Source organism: Hemitrygon akajei, chromosome 3 (genome assembly GCF_048418815.1).
Source record: "Hemitrygon akajei chromosome 3, sHemAka1.3, whole genome shotgun sequence".
Classification (NCBI taxonomy): domain Eukaryota; kingdom Metazoa; phylum Chordata; class Chondrichthyes; order Myliobatiformes; family Dasyatidae; genus Hemitrygon; species Hemitrygon akajei.
In genome coordinates, this window is record NC_133126.1 from 171,301,685 (window position 1) to 171,320,519 (window position 18,835).

Genomic DNA, 18,835 nt, shown 5'->3' on the forward strand with positions numbered 1-18,835 from the left:
AGATTCTACCAACGATGGTTGCATCATCAGCAAATTTATAGATGGTCATTGAGCTATGCCTAGCCAAAGAGTCATGGGTACAGAGAGAATAGAGCAGTGGGCTAAGCATACACCCCTAAGGTGCACCAGTGTTGATCATCAGCAAGGAGATGTTATCGCCAATCCGCACAGATTGTGGTTGTCTGGATAGGAAGTCGAGGATCCAATTGCAGAGGGAGGTACAGAGGCCCAGGTTCTGTAACTTCTCAATCACGAATGTGGGAATGATGGTATTAAATGCTGAGCTATACTCGATGAACAGCATCTTGACATAGGTATTTGTGCTGTCCAGGTAGTCTAAAGCCAAGTGAAGAGGCATTGAGATTGAATTTGCCATTGACCTATTCTGACGATAGGCAAATTGCAACTGTCCTTGCTGAGGCAGAAATTCAGTCAAGTCATGACCAACCTCTCAAAGCATTTCATCACTGTAGATGTGAGTGCTACCGGGCGATAGTCATTAAGGCAGCTCACATTATTCTTCTTCGGCACTGGTTTAATTGTTGCCTTTTTGAAGCAAGTGGGAACTTCTGCCCGTAGCAGTGAGAGGTTGCACCATTCTTTTTCAATTTTCAGTTGACTTTCAACTACATCTTCCCATGCTGATACTCCAGTAGCAGCATCTGATGTCTTTGGTAAGGAAATATTTCAGTCAAGTGTTCTGCCTGCAATTAGCAGTTTTCCTTTTGGTTTCTCCTACAACTTGTAATTTATAGTTTTCATTACCATGTATTTCAATGTACTGCTGCTGCAAAACAACAAATTTCATGACACATGTCAGTGATATTAAACCCAATACTTTTTCTGAAACATGTTAAATAGTTTTAAATTCTTTTTATGTTTACTGCTAATCTTTCCCCACACCCCCCATCATATTCTTTCTGATTTCTTTATTTCCTTCTCAACTTACAGAATCAGCTGGTTGCAACAATTCTATTTGTCTCACAATCTTTTTTTAAAATGATGCCTAGAGTACTAGCTTTTATTTCCCTATCTTCATCTCTCATGTGCATCTCTACACTGTAGCTGAAACATTGCCGCTTTTATTACAACTTTCCCAGTCAAGTATCGACTCCAATTAACCGTGTGCAAATTTGTTCTTATCCCACTGAAACAGTCCCTTTTCAAATTGACCACTTTTACCTTGCAATGCTCTTTATTGTTTCCCACACAACTTTAAACCTTCGAAATTATGATGACTTGGATCAGCATTTGGCCCATATCACTCTAAAGATTTTCTGCAATGTACTTTATCTAAATGCCTTTTAAATATCATTATGGTACCTACCACAACTACTTTCTCTGTCAACTCACTCCAAATACGCACCAACTTCCGTGTCAAGAGGGTGCTCTCTGGTCCCTTTTAAATCTTTTCTTCCTTACTTTAAACCTATGCTCTCTAGTTTTTGGTTCTTTTTCCTTCAGTGAAGAACTATGTGCATTCACCCTATCCATGACCCCCATGATGCTATACAGGTAGTCCCCGAGTTACGAACATCTGACTTATGGACAACTCATACTTATGAACCGAGGAAGGAGAACGCTGTCCGCCATTTTAAGTTGGATCGCAACGCCGTCCGCCATTTTAATTGTTGCCGTTGACACTGTGTTGAGTGTGTAACTTTGTATTTGGCTTAAATTTTCCTTAGCAAGATTCACCCTGACCCTGCCCCCCCTACCATTCTGGTCGACTGGTGGTGCAGTGAGATCAGCGCCAGGCTCGAGAACGGAGGTTCCCGAGATCAATCCAGTGACAGACCACTCCCGTGCTGGGTTGATGTCGATCCAGTGACTCCTGTACCATCCGTGCCGGGTTGATGTCGAGCTCGCAACGTGACCTCGTAACAAACAAACACTGCCACCTCCAGTTTAAATTCCCACGCGGAATATTGTGGAGGATCAAATACCCAAACCCAGAACAGCCCCCATTTGTCCCATTTAACCTGTCTCAGTGCAGTGGACTTTAAGTCCCAGGGAACTCAGTGCGGTGGTCCTTAGGACCCAGTGGACCACGGGAGCCGGCGGAGATCGGGACCCACCGCCCGAGTGTTTCTGTTCCGTTGATGGGAAGCAATCACGATTGAAAATAAAGTGGAAATAATAAAGCATTTGGAAAGAGGTGAAACGCCATCGGTCATCGGAAAAGCATTAGGCTACATTCGGTCAACGATTGGAACAATTTTAAAGAATAAAGTGAGAATAATGGACATGTGAAAGACCCTGCCCCGATGAAAGCTACAATTATTACTAAGCAACGCAGTGGTTTAATTATTGGAATATATACATTTCTTAAGTGTTTTATATACATAGAAAGGTAAAATATATACTATATAACTAAGACAAACGTTTGACTAACTGACGCTAAATAATACCGGATGTACTTGTTCCGACTTACGTACAAATCCGACTTAAAGACGGACTCAGGAACAGAACTCGCTCGTAACCCGGGGACTGCCTGTTGTTCCAGGAATAAATCCTAGCCTATCCAACCTATTAAGCCCTTGAGCTCTGGCAACATTCTTGTAAATTTTCTTTAGTTTCATTTCCAACATAATGACATCATTCCAGCAACAAGGTGACCAAAACTGTACAAAATACTCCAAGTGTGGTCTCACCAACATTTTGCACATTGCTTTCTAGAACCAAGTCCAGCAATACAGACTTCCTCACTAGACGAAAAACAAAATGATTAAGAAAGTTCTCTTTACACATCACAAATATTCCCACATCTTCTCTTATGCAATTGCTATCCCAGTTCATATCTGTCATGTTGAAATGTTACGTTATCGTTATGATGGATTTTGAACGATGTTGTACACTGAAATATTGTTCCTTAATACCCCTTCCACTAGTCATCAACCTCTTGAATACTCCCAGCAACAGAACTGTTCCTTGTTTATTGAATCTAATCAGATGAGATCCCATCATCCCAACATGCTCTCTCGAATCAACACTGACATAGTCTCTCCTTTCTTTTAGTCTCTACCTTTCTTCAGCACCTTTTGACTGGAAATACTTAAAACCTATTCCTTCCAATCTTTCAGCCAGGTTTCTTGCAACATCATCATCCCAAGTGGTTAATTCTGCCTGCAGCCCAATTTTGTTTAATACGTTTCCCGTGTTTTCATACCAGCACTATAAACTTACTTTAAGCATACCCTGAATTCTTTGAATTCCTTCTTGGTCTTGTTTGGCCAAAAATCTTAATTTCTTGATCCATGTAATTTTATCTCTCCTGATTTTTTCTGCACTTTGCCTGACTTTTTCGTACAATGTCCATCATCCTACACGAGGAGTATTAGGGAACCTTCCTCCAAGGTCACTGACCTTAACTCTGTTGAGATGCAATCCATATGCCCTGATCTGGTTCCACTTTCCCCAGACCTGACTCCAAGGTTCCAGAAATCTAAAGCCTTTCCCCCTATATCATCAGCTTAGCCACTTGTTTTTCTGAAGCAACCGATATCCTTGTTGAAGTGCTGTACAGGCATCAAAATAGTGTTTTAGCTATTAATTAAGTATATGTAAGCCGAGTGTTAGGGTAAGGAGTAAGAGGTTTAAAGATTATCAAGAGTGTGGCTGGATTTAGGTATGCACTGTCTTAATGGATGGAGAAAACAGGTACTCACACAACATGCAAGTAGTACCTAGACAGACATTTGTATTGCCAATATGAACAGTGTATTGGTAAATGAGATCAATAGAGACTGATACTTGATGATCAACATGGATCTTTTATGTTGTTTTGACTATCTGGAATAGGACTCAGAGGCTAGAGTTATCACAGCAGAAATAAATGTCAGGCAGCCCATATCTAAAACTTGTGCTACTAGGATATTGTACTGCCCTTTTGAACAATGTAACAAATGTGATGGATAGAATCCTTTCACCCATTTGTAGTTTATTAGAAACGCAATACACCCAACAACACAAACGCAGCATTTCCTAACAATTTAAATTGTATGCCATCAACATGTATAAAAGTAAATGAAAAAGTCAGTCTTTGTTTCTCTCATGAGAATTCCCCACAATGACTTGATACAACTGCATAATTTGTAGCAAATGTTTCTCGGAAAATGAAGTCAAAAGTCATACAAACAGGAAGTGGGAGTATCCAACTCACTAAATGATTAAAATTCAGCCCGAGTGAGAGCACAGGACAATATTTTACAGACCACTGGGCTGAAAACTATGAATCACAAGAGAAAGCAAATATAAATCACACATCACTTACTCGTTCAGGTCAAGGGATTTCAGCATGATGCTTCATAACAAACAACAATGAATTTCATTTCTGTGACAGATTTCCCACATGCTTTTTTCATTTTAAGACTGGAAACCAAAACTAAAATTGGATTTTATAAATTTATGACAAGTGCATGAAGATACAATTTTAACTGAAAATGATTCATTTGGAAAGAACAGAAAGTAACGACCCCTTACATAAACCTTTGCCCTCTTGATCAAAACTCAGTGTTGTAAGTCCAGCTCACTGGTTGACAGATATATACCTGAATTGTCTTCAGAATAATGAAAGGAGTTGTGCAGAATTGTAAAGTAAGGCTTTATTACCATAAAATGCCTTCATGTGAAACACTTATCAGCATTTCAAATTCTAGCTATAACCAGAATAAATAAAAACAAAACCCACTAAAAGCAAAGCCATGCTCCTTCGCATGTGTAGTACTTTGAAACGAGGACCAAACAAGTTTGAGGGTATTAGAGGGAAAGTTAAGGGGCCTGGTGGGTAAAAGATGATGTTGGAGGAAGGTAAGCTATGTGATTGCAGATGGATTGTGCAATACTTGCAATTCATTTTCCTTTTAAGCAATATCTACTCCTATTTAACCAACTTCCATTAGAAAAACTGGAGGATTGAATGAAATAAGCACAAGTACAACAGAAGCTGTAGAAATCTGCTAGCACAAAAGCTTCCTGTCCTTTAAACTGATGTTTAGTAGACATGCCAAAGCAAATATTGACAGCAGTTTTGTGAGCTCCAAATATTAAACAGCCTATCAAACCGCAGCCCGCCTCCCCCAGTCATCCGCCCACCCAATCTCCTGCCCCTCAAAAAGTCATGAAATCGAATATGGAACATCCTCAGCCTACACCCACTTGCATACGGTTCAGTAAATTCTGGTTCAATAACTTGCATAACTGGGCACTTATACAACAAATGCACATAAATAGAGCCATTACTCATAATACAGCACTAAATGTGGACGAGTGAAGGAGGCACTTTAAATCCAGATACACTCAATTGTTAAAACTGCAATTGGAGTGGCAACATGACACTAGCTTTAGCGACAGAGAATAGAATGACCTAAAGCAATGAAAGAAATCAGTGTATGAGTGTGAGATTTCAGCTTTCTCTGTACTAAAGCTTTTAATAGGAGGCAATGAATTTGCTAGAGCATAATCCACTTTTGTGCAGACCATCTTGAAGTATGAATGATGCAGCTGGGAGTAAAATGTTTTCCCTCCAAAAGCACAGTGCTGTTACTGTTTTGTTTAAAAAAATCACTTTAAAAAGCTCTATGTGGCACATTTCGCACTGTGCAACGGAATTTAATTTTGCAAGTATCAACCAAGTTTGTTATCTGCTGGATTCATTCTACATAAACAGTGGTACACAGTCAAAAGTACTGCACCAACTACTGTCTGCCCAGCAGGAAACAGAGTAGTTACAAGCAATCAACTGTTGAAGTAGACTATTCAACGCCTCCTCTGGCTAAATATTGTTGATTATGCAACCAGTTAACAAAACATGGCTACTGACTCACTCATCTACACTTCTAATCCTTATGAAGCACTCAGGTTAAATGTCAGTAATTGTTAGTGACATGTGGTTTGTCATTAACCTGTTCTGAAAGGCAAATTTAAAGATCACATTAAATACAGTTGAAGACTGTACTCCACCTGTGAACATTCTTGAAATAGTTGAAATAATTCGGGTGGCAATAGTTCCAGTATATTTCCCCTTTATTATCTTGGGGTTTCTCTGGATTATTGCCTTTCATGTATTACCATAAATCAGTGGACGGTGGAGAGCAGTGGCCTTTTCTTTTTCAGGCAGTCCCTCAAGAGTGAATTGTTTCTACTTCAGCTGGGGTACCTTGAAGACGATGCCTTTCAAAGATTAGCAAAAGATGCAGGAAATATTTGCTGGATAAGTTGTTTGAGAAGTGGAGCAGTCCTTCTTTCTTTAATCAACTTCTGCATGCTCACAAAGGATTGTGGGTGTCACCTGGATGCCTTTCTGTATACGCTTCCCACATTAATTGGTCATGGGCTTGTTCCTTTGAGAGCATGTTTTTAACAAGGAGACATTGAAAATATTCTTGTAATGTTTCCAGTGTTTTTTCAAATTGATGATGACACCACGCTAGGTGGCACTGTAGTGTGATGGATATTCACCATCCGGGGCCAAGGGGGGCTCTTCTTTCTTTTTTGCCATTCAGCTTTCTAAAGACAGCAGTTGTGAACTTCTAAAGATCAAAAGTGGTGTTATTGAGTTATTTAAACTTCCAATTAATATTCTTTGTTTAGCTGCTTGTCGTAAACGGGAGCCAGTCTTCCGTTCTTAATGCAAATGGCAAGCAGTAAGCAGTTTAACGTTAAAAGGACAGCTTTGTAAACAAGCACAGGAGATTCTGCAGATGCTGGAAATCCAGAACATACACAAAATGCTGGAGGAACTCAGTAGGTCATGCTATGGAAATGAATAAATAGTCGATGTTTTGGGCTGAGACTTTTCTTTACAACTGGAAAAGAGGGAAGCAGCCAAAATAAAAAGGCGGGGGGGGAGAGGCGAAGGAGGACATACTAGAAGGTGATAGTTGAGGCCAAGTGGGTGGGAAAGAAAAAGGACTGGAGAGGAAGGAATCTGATAGGAGAGGAGAGTGGACCATGGGAGAAAGGGAAGAAGGAAACCTAGGGGGAGATGATATACAGGTGAGAAGAGATAAAAGACCAAAGCGAGGAATAGAAGACGAGGTGAGGGAGAGGGAAATTTTTTTTAAACCAGAAGGAGAAATCGATATTCGTGCCATCAGGTTGGAGGCTATTCAAAAATACAAGGTGTTGCTCCTCCACGTGAGGATGGCTTCATCATGGCAAAAGTGAAGGCCATGAGCCGACATGTTGGAGCGGGAATTGGAATCCGAATTAACACATTTAGCCACTCAGAAGATCCGCTTTTGGCAGATGGAGCAGAGATGCTCAACGAAGTGGTTGCCCAAGTTACGGTGGGTCTCACCAATGTAGAGGAGGCTGCATCGGGAGCACCGCACACAACAGATGATCCCAGTAGAATCGCAGGTGAAGCACTGCCCCACCTGGAAGGACTGTCTGGAGCCCTGAATGGAGGTGAGGGAGGAGGTGAATGGGCAAATGTAGCAATTTGTCTGCTTGAAAGGATAAATGTTGGGAGAGAGATTAGTGGGAGGGATGAATGGACAAGGGACTCACAGAAGAAGCAACCCCTGCAGGAAGTAGAAAGGTAAAGATACGATGGCGGCAGGATCCATCTTGGAGACGGCAAAAGTTGCAAAAGTGTTCAATGCAGAAGTTCATGGGGTGGTAGGCAAGGGCAAGAGGAACTCTAGAATTAAGATAGTGGGAAGAAGAGGTGAGCACAGAGAAGGGACAGAGAAGGAATCTGATATCAGTCTTAAAGAAGGGTCTTGACCTGAAACGTCAACTGTTTATTCATTTCCAGATGCTGCCTGATTTACTGAGCTCCTCCAGCATTGTGTGTGCGTGTGAATGTATGTGTGCAATCAAACACTGCCTAAAGCACAGACTTGCTAGCCACACAGCACCTGGACTTATTACTCCAGAGATGCAGTGCAAGACAATGGTTATGTTAATTAGGCTTGTTTCAAATTATACAATGCTGGCTAAATTGTTGAGTACAAAGAATCTTGCAGACTAGACTGATACAATCACTTAGCATATTGAACGGCTGATTTGCTAATAGTTGGAAGATTGGTGTGTTCAGGGAATCAGCATTAATTGTGGATAGCTGGGAACTCTGATTCCTGAAGCTTTTACACCACTTGTGTGAAAGGTTTCTGAGAAAGTGAAGTCACCCATGTGGCAAAGATACAGTATAAATGTATCAGAATCAGGTTTATTATCACCGGCATGTGATGTGAAATTTGTTAACTTAGCAGCAGCTTAATGCAATGCATAATCTAGCAGAGAGAAAAAAATAAGAATAAATAAAATAAAAATAATAGTCGACCTTCACTAATCTGACTACCTGTAATCCAGTTCCTTTGATAATCCAGCACTGATCTCAAATTTTCCGCGCAACTGTAATTTCAAATTTCCTGGGCCACCGTACCAATCTGCTGATCTGTTCACATGTTGGCGTGCTCTTGTAAGCACAGACAGGTGATTCCTGCTTGTTTTCCTGCATTTATTAATATAATTTGTGTGAGGCGCTGCTGCCCAGCACCTGCCGATGGTGGGGGAGCACGCTGGGTAGGTCCGCCTTCTTCCCGGCCTACTGGCAGTCACACATTGCCCTCCGGCGTCGCCCGGCCGGCGCTCCGTTCTCTTCTGCCCACGACCTCAGATCAGATGTGGAGACCCGCTGAATTTAAGCATATTACTAAGTGGAGGAAAAGAAACTAACGAGGATTCCCTCAGTAACCGCAAGTGAAGAGGGAAGAGCCCAGCATCAAATCCTTTGCCGCCTGGCGGTCGCGTGAAATGTGGCGTATAGACCTCCTTTCTCCGACTTCTGCTTCTGCTCACCCAGAAGTGCTGCCACCAACATCAACAGTGTTTGAAGAAACTGTTGTGCCAGTTTCAGCACCAGTTCCTGATGTTTCACTCATTTTTCAAGATGAAGATGTTGATGATCCTGACAACCCCACACTTGCAGACATGCAACTTTCCCTATAGGTATATTAAATGTCTCACTTTAGAAGCAGAAGTGCTGAACTGTTCTGTATAAGTTAATTCCTGTACATTTACCTGTTCCCTTTATTTTATCTGTGCCTGTATAGTATATTACTTTATTAAAATTTCACTTCCTACTCATTAAATATTTCTGTTTCATTATTATCTAACATGTACTGATTCACATGATATTTTAAAGGTATGATGAGGCGGTTAATGTGATCCTTCGATAATTCGGGATTTTCACTAATCCAGCACTCCACAGGTCCCAATAGTGCCAGATTAGTGAAGGTCGATCTGTAATAATAGTAAACAAGTAAATCAATTACATACATTGAATAGATTAAAAAACATGCAAAAACAGAAATATTGTATATTTTTTAAAAAGTGAGGTAGTGTCCAAAAATTAAATGTCTATTTAGGAGTCGGATGGCAGAGGGGAAGAAGCTGTTCCTGAATCGCTAAATGCGTGCCTTCAGGCTTCTGTACCTCCTACCTGATGGCAACAGTGAGAAAAAGGCATGCCTGGGTGTTGTACGTCCTTAATAATGGACGTTGCCTTTCTGAGACACCGCTCCCTAAAGATGTCCTGGGTACCCAAGATGGAGCTGACGAGATTTATAACCTTCTGCAGCTTCTTTCAGTCCTGTGCAGTAGCCCCAACCCCCCACACCAGATAGTGTTGCAGCCTGTCAGAATACTCTCCACAGTACAACTATAGAAGTTTTTGAGTGAACTTGTTGATATGCCAAATCTCTTCAAACGCCAAATGCAGTAGAGCCGCTGTCTTGCCTTCTTTATCGCTACATCGATATGTTGGGACCAGGTTAGACCCTCAGAGATCTTGACACCCAGGAACTTGAAGCTGCTCACTCTCTCCACTTCTGATCCCTCTATGAGGATTGGTATCTGTTCCTTCGCCTTACCCTTCCAGAAGTCCACAATCAGCTCTTTCATCTTACTGACATTGAGTGCCAGGTTGTTTCTGTGGCACCACTCCACTAGTTGGCATATCTCACTCCCATACACCCTCTCGACACCACCTGATACAACCAACAATGGTTGTATTGTCAGCAAATTTATAGATGATATTTGAGCTATGCCTAGCCTCACAGTCATGTATATATAGAGAGTAGAGCAGTGGGCTAAGCTATAAAGGAGGGTGGTGACACAGACCGCTTGGTATACAGCGACCTTTGTGGAGGGACGAAGGCTCCTGTTCTGAAAGACTCTACGCCGAAGTCTCCTGAAGGCAACCTGTTTAATACAGCTCTGGGTGTCGTTGTCAATGCCGCTATCCTCAGAGAGAATGCTCCCCAGGTATTTTTTTAAAATGGCACTACTGACAGCTTTTCATCAACAGTGAAGGAAGGTAGGGTGGGTGGGACACTGGTACTCCATTGGCAAACCACTTCTGTCTTGGTGGCATTGACAGTCAGCCCCATCCTGCTGTATGTTCTCATCGCCACACCAAGGACAGTCTGAAGATCCTCCGGAGTATGGGCCACAAGAGCGCAGTCATCTGCATACTGCAGCTCCAGGACCCATTCTCTACAGAGTTTGGTGGTTGCGTGGAGCCTCCTGATGTTAAGGAGGTTGCCATCTAACCTGACGTCCACTGCCTCCCTCATAGCTGTGAAGATTGGATAACCTACAGCCGTCACATCAAGTCCTTGCTTCCACATAAGCTGCCTTCAGCGCATCCTGGGAATTACCTGGCGTGAGCGGGTGCCTCACACTGAAATACTTGTAAAGACCAACTGCAGAAGTATTGAGGCCATGATCACCCAGTGTCCGCTGCAGTGGCTGGGGCACATGATAAGGATGCCCCCCCATGTCGGCTACCCTGCAGAGTGTTATATGGCCAGATACATCATGGTCGATGCTCAGCTGGAGGGCTGAAGAAGCACTAAAAGGATGTGATGAAAAATGCTTTAAGGAAGTGCAAGATCAGACCCAAGGAGCTGGAGGATGTTGCTGCTGACCTTAACACTTGGCAACAGCTGTGTAGCAACGGGGTTCGTATTCTGGAGATGGAAAAAATAACCATAAGACAGCAGAAGAGAGCCAGAAGAAATGCAGCCATGGTTACCATCACTACCACCACTACCACATGTACATGTCCCACCTGCAATAGAATTTGTGGGTCCAGGATAGGACTGTATAGTCAAAGATCTCACCGTTAAAGGAGTGGACGTCGTCATCGGATTCCGATGGACAACCGAAGTCAAGTGAAGTGGGCTAAGCACACTCACCTGAGATGCGCCAGTGTTGATCGTCAGTGAGCATTTCAGACTTTTTAGGAATGGTATCAGAACATCAAGGAAAATGACAGAAACACAGGGTGAACCAGAATTCATTCCTTTTCCTTCGATTCCTGAAATGGACAACTGGTTTGTCTGCATCTCGTTGGTATGTCATTTTTGCTTATAAGAATTATAACTGTTATGGAAATCCTTTTAGGTTTTAGAAATGGTTTGTAATTTGGAAGTCTTATAAGCTAGAAATCCTCAGAGCTTTCAATGTGCTTTAAGAATGTTATTTGGATTTAAACATTATCATGAAAAATAAATGAACTGTATTTAAATTACTTTGTTAGCTGGAAGTATCTCCTCCTTGGTAAGAAGAAGGTACCCACCGCTCAACAATAGGTACTGACAGCTAAACTTGCCGTGGAGTATAAATGGCAAAGTGAACTCCTCTACCCATAGCTATCTATATTGGATAGGACTGTAGGTCTTCACTCGAGTTTAGAACTTTGCAGTCAGCAAACCCCAATTATCATCACAATAGACTGTATGGGGGTCGTAAAGAGGTCCCTAACCCTAACATGAGGGAGGATCTAGACAGGTAAAATCATGTAAGTGGACAAAGACATGGAAAAATGAGCGATTATCCATTTTAATAGAGAAAAAGGAAAGCTTTTTTTCCCCAAATGGTGAGAATTTGAAAACTGGTATCTAGAGGGACCCAAATAGAAGAATCACTAAAATTAGTATACAGGCTCAGCAAGCATTTAAGAAGATGGGCAACATGTTGCTAGGCTTTACATTTGAAAGAAAGGCCATTTAGTCCACTATGCCAACCATCTATACTAATAATGGCATAGATGTACCAACTATCTATATCAACTTATCTATACTAATTCCATGTTGCAGCTCAGTTGTGAAGTTTATTCAAGATAAAGATTGAAAATATTAAGAAATATGGTGCAAGAGCTACCATGTGCCATGATATTATTGAACTGGGGAACAGCCATGAGGACCTAAATAACCTATGTCTGGTAATGATACAATGATGGAAATTGAAGCTAGAAGTTCTAGGGTTCAAGTGTCAGCCCAGTCACTGGAGCAGACCAAACACAACTGGAGCCTCAAGAGTCATGATACTATAAGATTGATTCACTTATCCCATGAAGGGATTTAGAAGCAACACACACAAAGTGCTGGAGGAACTCTAAAAGCCCAGCAGCATCTATAGAAAAGATACCTGCTGAAGGAGCTCAGCCTGAAACCTCAACTGTACAGAAGCTGCCTGACCTGCTAAATTCCTCCAGCATTTTGTGTATGTTGCTTGGATTTCAAGCATCTGCAAATTTTCTCTTGTTTCTGAAGGGATTTAGAAGGCAGCATTTCCCCAAAATAATGTTGGTGAAACCTCTCCAAGGCTTTGAGGTGCCAGCCTTGAGCAGGCCATCTCTCTGATGTGCACAGGAAGATAAAAATTATTGCTGCCATGAAAAACACGATTTAAATCATAGACAGAAGAGATTCTGCAAATGCTGACAATGTTGGGCAATGCACAACAGAGAACCCTAACCCTGTTACGATCATAAACTAAGATGGCAAGATATGGTGAGCGTAGATGTGCAGGAAAGAGAGGAGATTCAGGTGAATGCAGCATTGATCACGTGGAAGGGAAACCTGTTCTTTGGAAAAAGAAGATGTCTCTGATGTTCTAGCATCTTATTTATCAGACATTCTTAATCTGATTTCTGCCCCCTTCATTGCCAGTCCAGAACATTCATGTTAAATTAAATCACTGCTCATAAAAATAAAGATGTGTAAAATAAATCCTAGGCAAGGGAAAATGAGACCAAAGGCAAACATATACAATTACTGGCATATCTATATGCAACTCTAGTGATGGCAGGAAAAGACAGAAGAGCAGGATCTTGGAACCAATCTACTAATGAGGCAAGCCAAAATTTCAGATCTGGCCATATTTCAATTACCTGCTACTTGGTCCAGTGTGCATTCTGCAGCACTAAACTCTCAAGTGCAGTGCCAATAGCAAAGGTTTGAAATCTTCACTTGGGCAGACTAGGAACATTCAGCGTACAGGAAATGAAATTTTACACAAGTGGACGTGCATTGAAGAGGAAAAGAGGGTACTGAGTGAAAGAATGCGCACACAAGAATCAGAGTACAGACTAAACTAGTCCCATGTCAAAGATTTGCTTTCATAAACTAAATACTACCCTCAAATATGCCAACAAAAATTTGACTTATTTTCACCACAGTTTTGACTGCACAAGAATTTACAAAAACAAACTACACCTCCTTCTAAAAAAAAATTAATCATGAGGTAACAGCTGTTCGGATATAAACTACATATTAGAGTTGACTCTCTCCACAAGCTCATGCAGATCCATTGTGCCAGATTGACAAGATATAGAAAATACATCCTCTGAGAATTAACGCAATACTTGCAACAGCTGTGACCTCAACTAGAGACAGAATATTAGGGAAAAACCAGCACAAGGACCTCTCCAACACAACAATGTTAATGAATCACTCTAATGTTTTTTTCCATGAATATATGATCAATTTTAAGAGGGTTTTACAAATACTGATTCCAAAAAGTAAATTAAATCTATGCTAATTGCTACATTTACTACTTTCTACATTCTATGTTGTAAAAACAAACACTGATAATGTGTCTAGTCCAGATCACATGAACTATTAGCATCACATATTAGAAGTTAAACACAGCTCTGCTGATTTTTTTATTCCTTGATGCAATTACCAGGTTCTAAATGCAACCATCAAGTAAAAATAGTGCCCACTGGGATTCTACTGAGTGATACAGAAGCCTTTTCCACTCATACATGCAGCAGATGAGTGGGAGTAGGTCATTCACCCTCTAGCTGCCTGAACAATCCCATGAGATCACGACTGAACTTAAAAAATTATCCCACCTGATCATATTTCTTTCTATTTTGTTAGCATCCTAATATCCTCCAAACCCCAGTTTGCCTCTTCCTGATCTCAGTTGTCCTTTCCTTTCAATCTTTCCATTTTCACTTGCCCCATATTTCCCAGACTTCAAACACCCCCAACTCAGTTATTGAATTTCCTCCAGATTTTGTTGTGATCTAATCTATTTGTGTTGCTTTCAAATTCTTTCAGTCATTTACAACTCGCATTATCTAGACTTAGATGCCACTGTTGTTGCATTACACAACCACACTATTGCACTCATCTGCCAATAGTCTGTACGATTCCAAGAATAAGCTATAAATTTAGCTGGTACTGGAGTCAGATAGCTTCAGAGCAATTGACAAGATCACAGTAAGCAATAGGAGGCAACCTTAATACAAGTGTGCCCTGGAGTTCTTCCATATCAGTAACCATCAGAACATAGAATAGTAGAGCACAGCAAAAGGCAGTTCAGCTCATTATGTCTGTGCCTAATGTGATGCCAAATTAAACCATACTCATCTGGCTGCAAATGATCCACACACATCCATTTCTCTGCATATTCACGTTCCTGGGAAAAAGACTATGTTTCTCAGAGAATGCTACAGAAAAAACAATCCACGTTTGCCCAGTCCTCCTTTATAGCTAACACTCTCTAATCCAGGCAACATCTTGGTACTCCTCTCCTGCACCCTTTCCAAAGCCTCCACATCTTTTCTGTAATATGGCAAGCAGTATTGCACACATTATTTCAAATGTAGCCTATACAAAGTTTAATACAGCTGAAACACTTAAATTCTTGTCCTCAATGTCCTGACCAGTGAAGGCAACCTACCATACTGCTTCCATAACAACCTTTGCATTTTTGTTGCTATTTTCAGGAGGCTATGGGATTGGATGCCAAGATCAATGTTCCAAAAGGGTCCTGCCATTTAATCCATACTTTTCCCTTACATTTTACCTCTCAAAGTGCAACACTTCACATTCCATTTGCCATTTCTCAGCCCAATCACAGACTATGGCGGTGCACAGAGTGGGAAAACCCCATCAGGCAAGTTTCCACTGGGCTACGGGATTTCACTTTGGTTAATTATTTTCAGCGTTATTTTCCTAATGAACAACAGGAGAAAAGTTAACATTAAATATATTTCTTCCTGCCTACCATATTCCTTGTATCGTTTTGTTGCTGAAAGATAAAGGAGGGATAATTATTCTAAATTTGCAATTGATGAATTAACTGCCACCTTTCTGAATTTGAAATTTCTAGGCACATGGCTTATGATATTTTTGTCCAACGTTAAAAATTATGGTTAACATGACTTTATTTTTACATATTTGCTGAGACAAATGAGTTTCCTTACTGTTATCATAGACATAGATAATTTAGACTAGTAGACACTTGGAGAGCCAGCAAGGGAAGAATGATAAAATGATTATTACATAGTATTCTATTTCTTGAATATCATTTACAAGTTCCATTTGGAAAGAGTACATTTGAAGGTTGGGTGAGGACAGGATCAATCTTACTAAATGAATATTTACTAATGAAATTGTCAGCTGTTATTCTTTTGCACATCGACAGAATTAGCACCCTTAATTCAGATTTTAAATTTTCATTTTTCCCTTTTTAACTGGAACCATTCAACATACAATTTCAAAATATCAATGCTAAATACTTGTTGCCAATTATATAATATGATCTCAGTAGTCCACTCCCATTATATCTGCAGCCCTATACTTAAGTCTGTTTACAAGAAGGGCAATTATGTATCAAAACAAAAATGTTGAAAATAATTATGTCAACTAACAATTATAGACAAGGAAGGAGAACAGTTTAATGTTCTGATCAATGATCATTTATTAAAATCCGAAGAAATGTTATTAACCTGGAAGATTAATTCTGTTTCACAGATGCTGCCTGATCATTTCAGCTTTTCCTGTTATAGTTGTAGATTTCCTGAATTTGCAGCTTTTCAAAATTTAGTTGTGGATCAACTTGGGAAGATTTATTTATTATTATTGCTAAAACATATTTTATACTTGTATCTAAACTAATCACACAGTACATCTCACACATACATGCAATGTTTGTGAAACCAAGGTGTTAATTATAAGTAACACCCACAAAAAGCTGCAGGAACTTGGGCCGAAACATCGACTGTACTCTTTTCCATAGATGATGTCTGACCTGCTGAGTTCCTTCAGCATTTTGTATATGTTGCTTTGGATTTCAAGCATCTGCAGATTTACTTGCGGTGTTGGTTGAAATATTACTTGTGTCTTTATATTGTGAAAAACTGAAGTCGATGCTGGTGCAAAACAGCAGGCTGTATTTGCAGAAACTGTAACCTAAATGTTAAAATACACATTCAGCTTTTGATTCATTCATATTTTAGAACCTGTGTATATCAGCAGCCATAATCCACTGATGTATATAAATATGCAGCTTCTAAATGATGGTTTCACTCTGAAGTTCATCTTTCTGATGAACATTGCTTTGTATTGCTCAGGAATTCCTCCTGCATGTTAGTCTGGTAATATACTATAACGTCCTCCTCAGGACAAAACTCCATAGAATTTACAGAGACACTAGGCTGCTGAACCATCTGAGACTCTCTCTTAATCACCCTGGCTGGCTCAAATAAAATGCAGAGCATTATTTTAAAGGCTACCGTAACAAAGAACAATTTAACATATCTGGGATACTAAGAAGTTGATCTGTACACACTAGCGTTCCCCTTATGCAAGGTGCATGTGTAACAACAGTGATTTCTCTTTTCATAGCAATCATAGGCAGAGCAGCACAATAAACCCAGATGTATCAACATGACAGTTCTTTTAAAAGGAATCGTCTTTAAAAAAAATCAAAGCTACCAAGTAACTTACTTTATAAACATGAAAACGTGCCAGAAAAGGAATGGATCTCTTCAGCTTGTCAAAGCGACGCATGACTGTGCCGTGGTATTTCCCTTAATTTCTTAACTATCTAATTTAAAGCAAATCCAGTATTCCAAGTTATCCATTCCATTCTCCCTGGAGTAAAAGTTCCTCAGCTTCCTATGACATGGAATGCTGCCGCATTTTCTCAGGGACACAATTTTACATTCCAACATTTTCCTTTTCCTTTAAATTATAATCGCCGAACTCACTTTGCATGCTCCCTGATTGCAACTCAAGTGATTTCTTTTCCTGCCGATGGAATAAACAGCAGCTTTCTTCAATAACATTCGTCTCAAAGCTGTCATACACTATAGGAGTTGACTGTGTACTGAATAGTAAAACTGTGCTGTTCTGCTATTCAACTGCAACACAATTTGGACTGGAGCCAGGAGGTCAATATTAACTGGAGGATGGAGAGTTCATTTCCTGTGGGCCCCTCAGCTGATGGTTTAACAAGGCAATTCTCCACGCCTCCTCACATACCGCCAACCAAACTCACCCCCCCCCCTCCCGCTGCATCACCCTCCAACCAGTAGAGGAGCTCACAAGATGAAGCAGTGCTGCACTTTAATTCTGCATTTAAAGCCGGAGAAGAGTAAACTGCATTTACGCCTAATAGCCCACTGAAATCAGTCTGAAATGGAAAAACCCTCAGCTGGGAACAGTCTAGTACCCACTCAATTTGAAAAGGATGTTTTTAAAGATGACAATTGTTCTTTATTCTTTAAAAGGGCCAACTATCGAACATGTTATCACATTCACATTTTGTTTTCAATGTAACGTACATTGAACTGCGCATCTGTAAAGAAAGATTGGCTTACTTTAACAAAATAGAAGAGTTTTAAATGATTTACAACCTTCAGTAAGCACTTTAGACAACACTGAGAACAGTGAAAAAAAGTGTCGTAAAGTGAAAGATGGAGCAACAGAACAGGCATTAAAAACGTGAAGCTGCTGATCTGCTAGCCACCCACCACTAAAAACAAACAAGAAAACTGCTCTGCTATTCTACCCGTGGGCCTGGAAGAATTCAAGAATGGGAGAAGTGGAAATTAAAACAATAGGACCAGGAGCATGAAAAATAGACTTTGTAACCAGCTTGTTAACAGTATACAAGATTCACAGAAAACACAATTTCTATTACAAATTAAAACAATCCTTAAACTTGATAACACTACAGATCCCAAATCTAATTCTACTGTCATTTTCTGAAAAATGGAGTAAAATTTTATTTAGAGCGAAATTCTAAAGTAATTACCTAACTATCTGAACACCAACAGCCTTGACTGGAGATAGCACAAATGCATGGTATTTAAGCACATTCTTCAAGTACAAAAACTTCAGGCAACTGCTGCTGGAGAGATTCAGAAATACTTGCGCTAAACACAGTTGCATCTTGCCTAGGTTCCTAGGTGCTGCTACTGTTATCTTCCAATAAAGAAGCTATTATACAGGCTTGACAATATAAATTACTTGCAAAATAAAAGTGAGGCATTCAGACTCTTTCAGAACATAATCAATAACACATAATAATATAAGCACTTACCTGTGGCAAAACCAATGCGCAAAAATGAGTTTTTAAAAAGGCAGGGTTGAAATCAGACATGGGGCAAGTACAGGTGTCCCCCGTTTTTCGAACATTCGCTTTACGTCAATTCGCTGTTATGAAAAAACTACATTAGTTAACTGTTTTCGCTAACAGAAAGTGTTTTCACTGTTACGAAAAAAGGCAGTGCGTG

General features: G+C 40.3%; 1 protein-coding gene across 4 annotated transcripts in view; it reads right to left on the reverse strand.

The window, feature by feature from the left end:
• Nucleotides 1–18,835, reverse strand: part of tnk2b (tyrosine kinase, non-receptor, 2b) — a 237,453-nt gene that overhangs the window by 108,782 nt on the left and 109,836 nt on the right. Inside the window, exon 1 of one of the 4 annotated variants that reach the window (XM_073041317.1) lies at nucleotides 17,043–17,412. The exons of the other annotated variants lie outside the window; for them this stretch is intronic. Within the exon in view, the coding sequence (XP_072897418.1) occupies nucleotides 17,043–17,105 (63 nt within the window). The 5' untranslated portion in view covers nucleotides 17,106–17,412. Of the gene's footprint in view, nucleotides 1–17,042; nucleotides 17,413–18,835 lie in introns of those variants that run through there. 4 annotated transcript variants of the gene reach the window in all.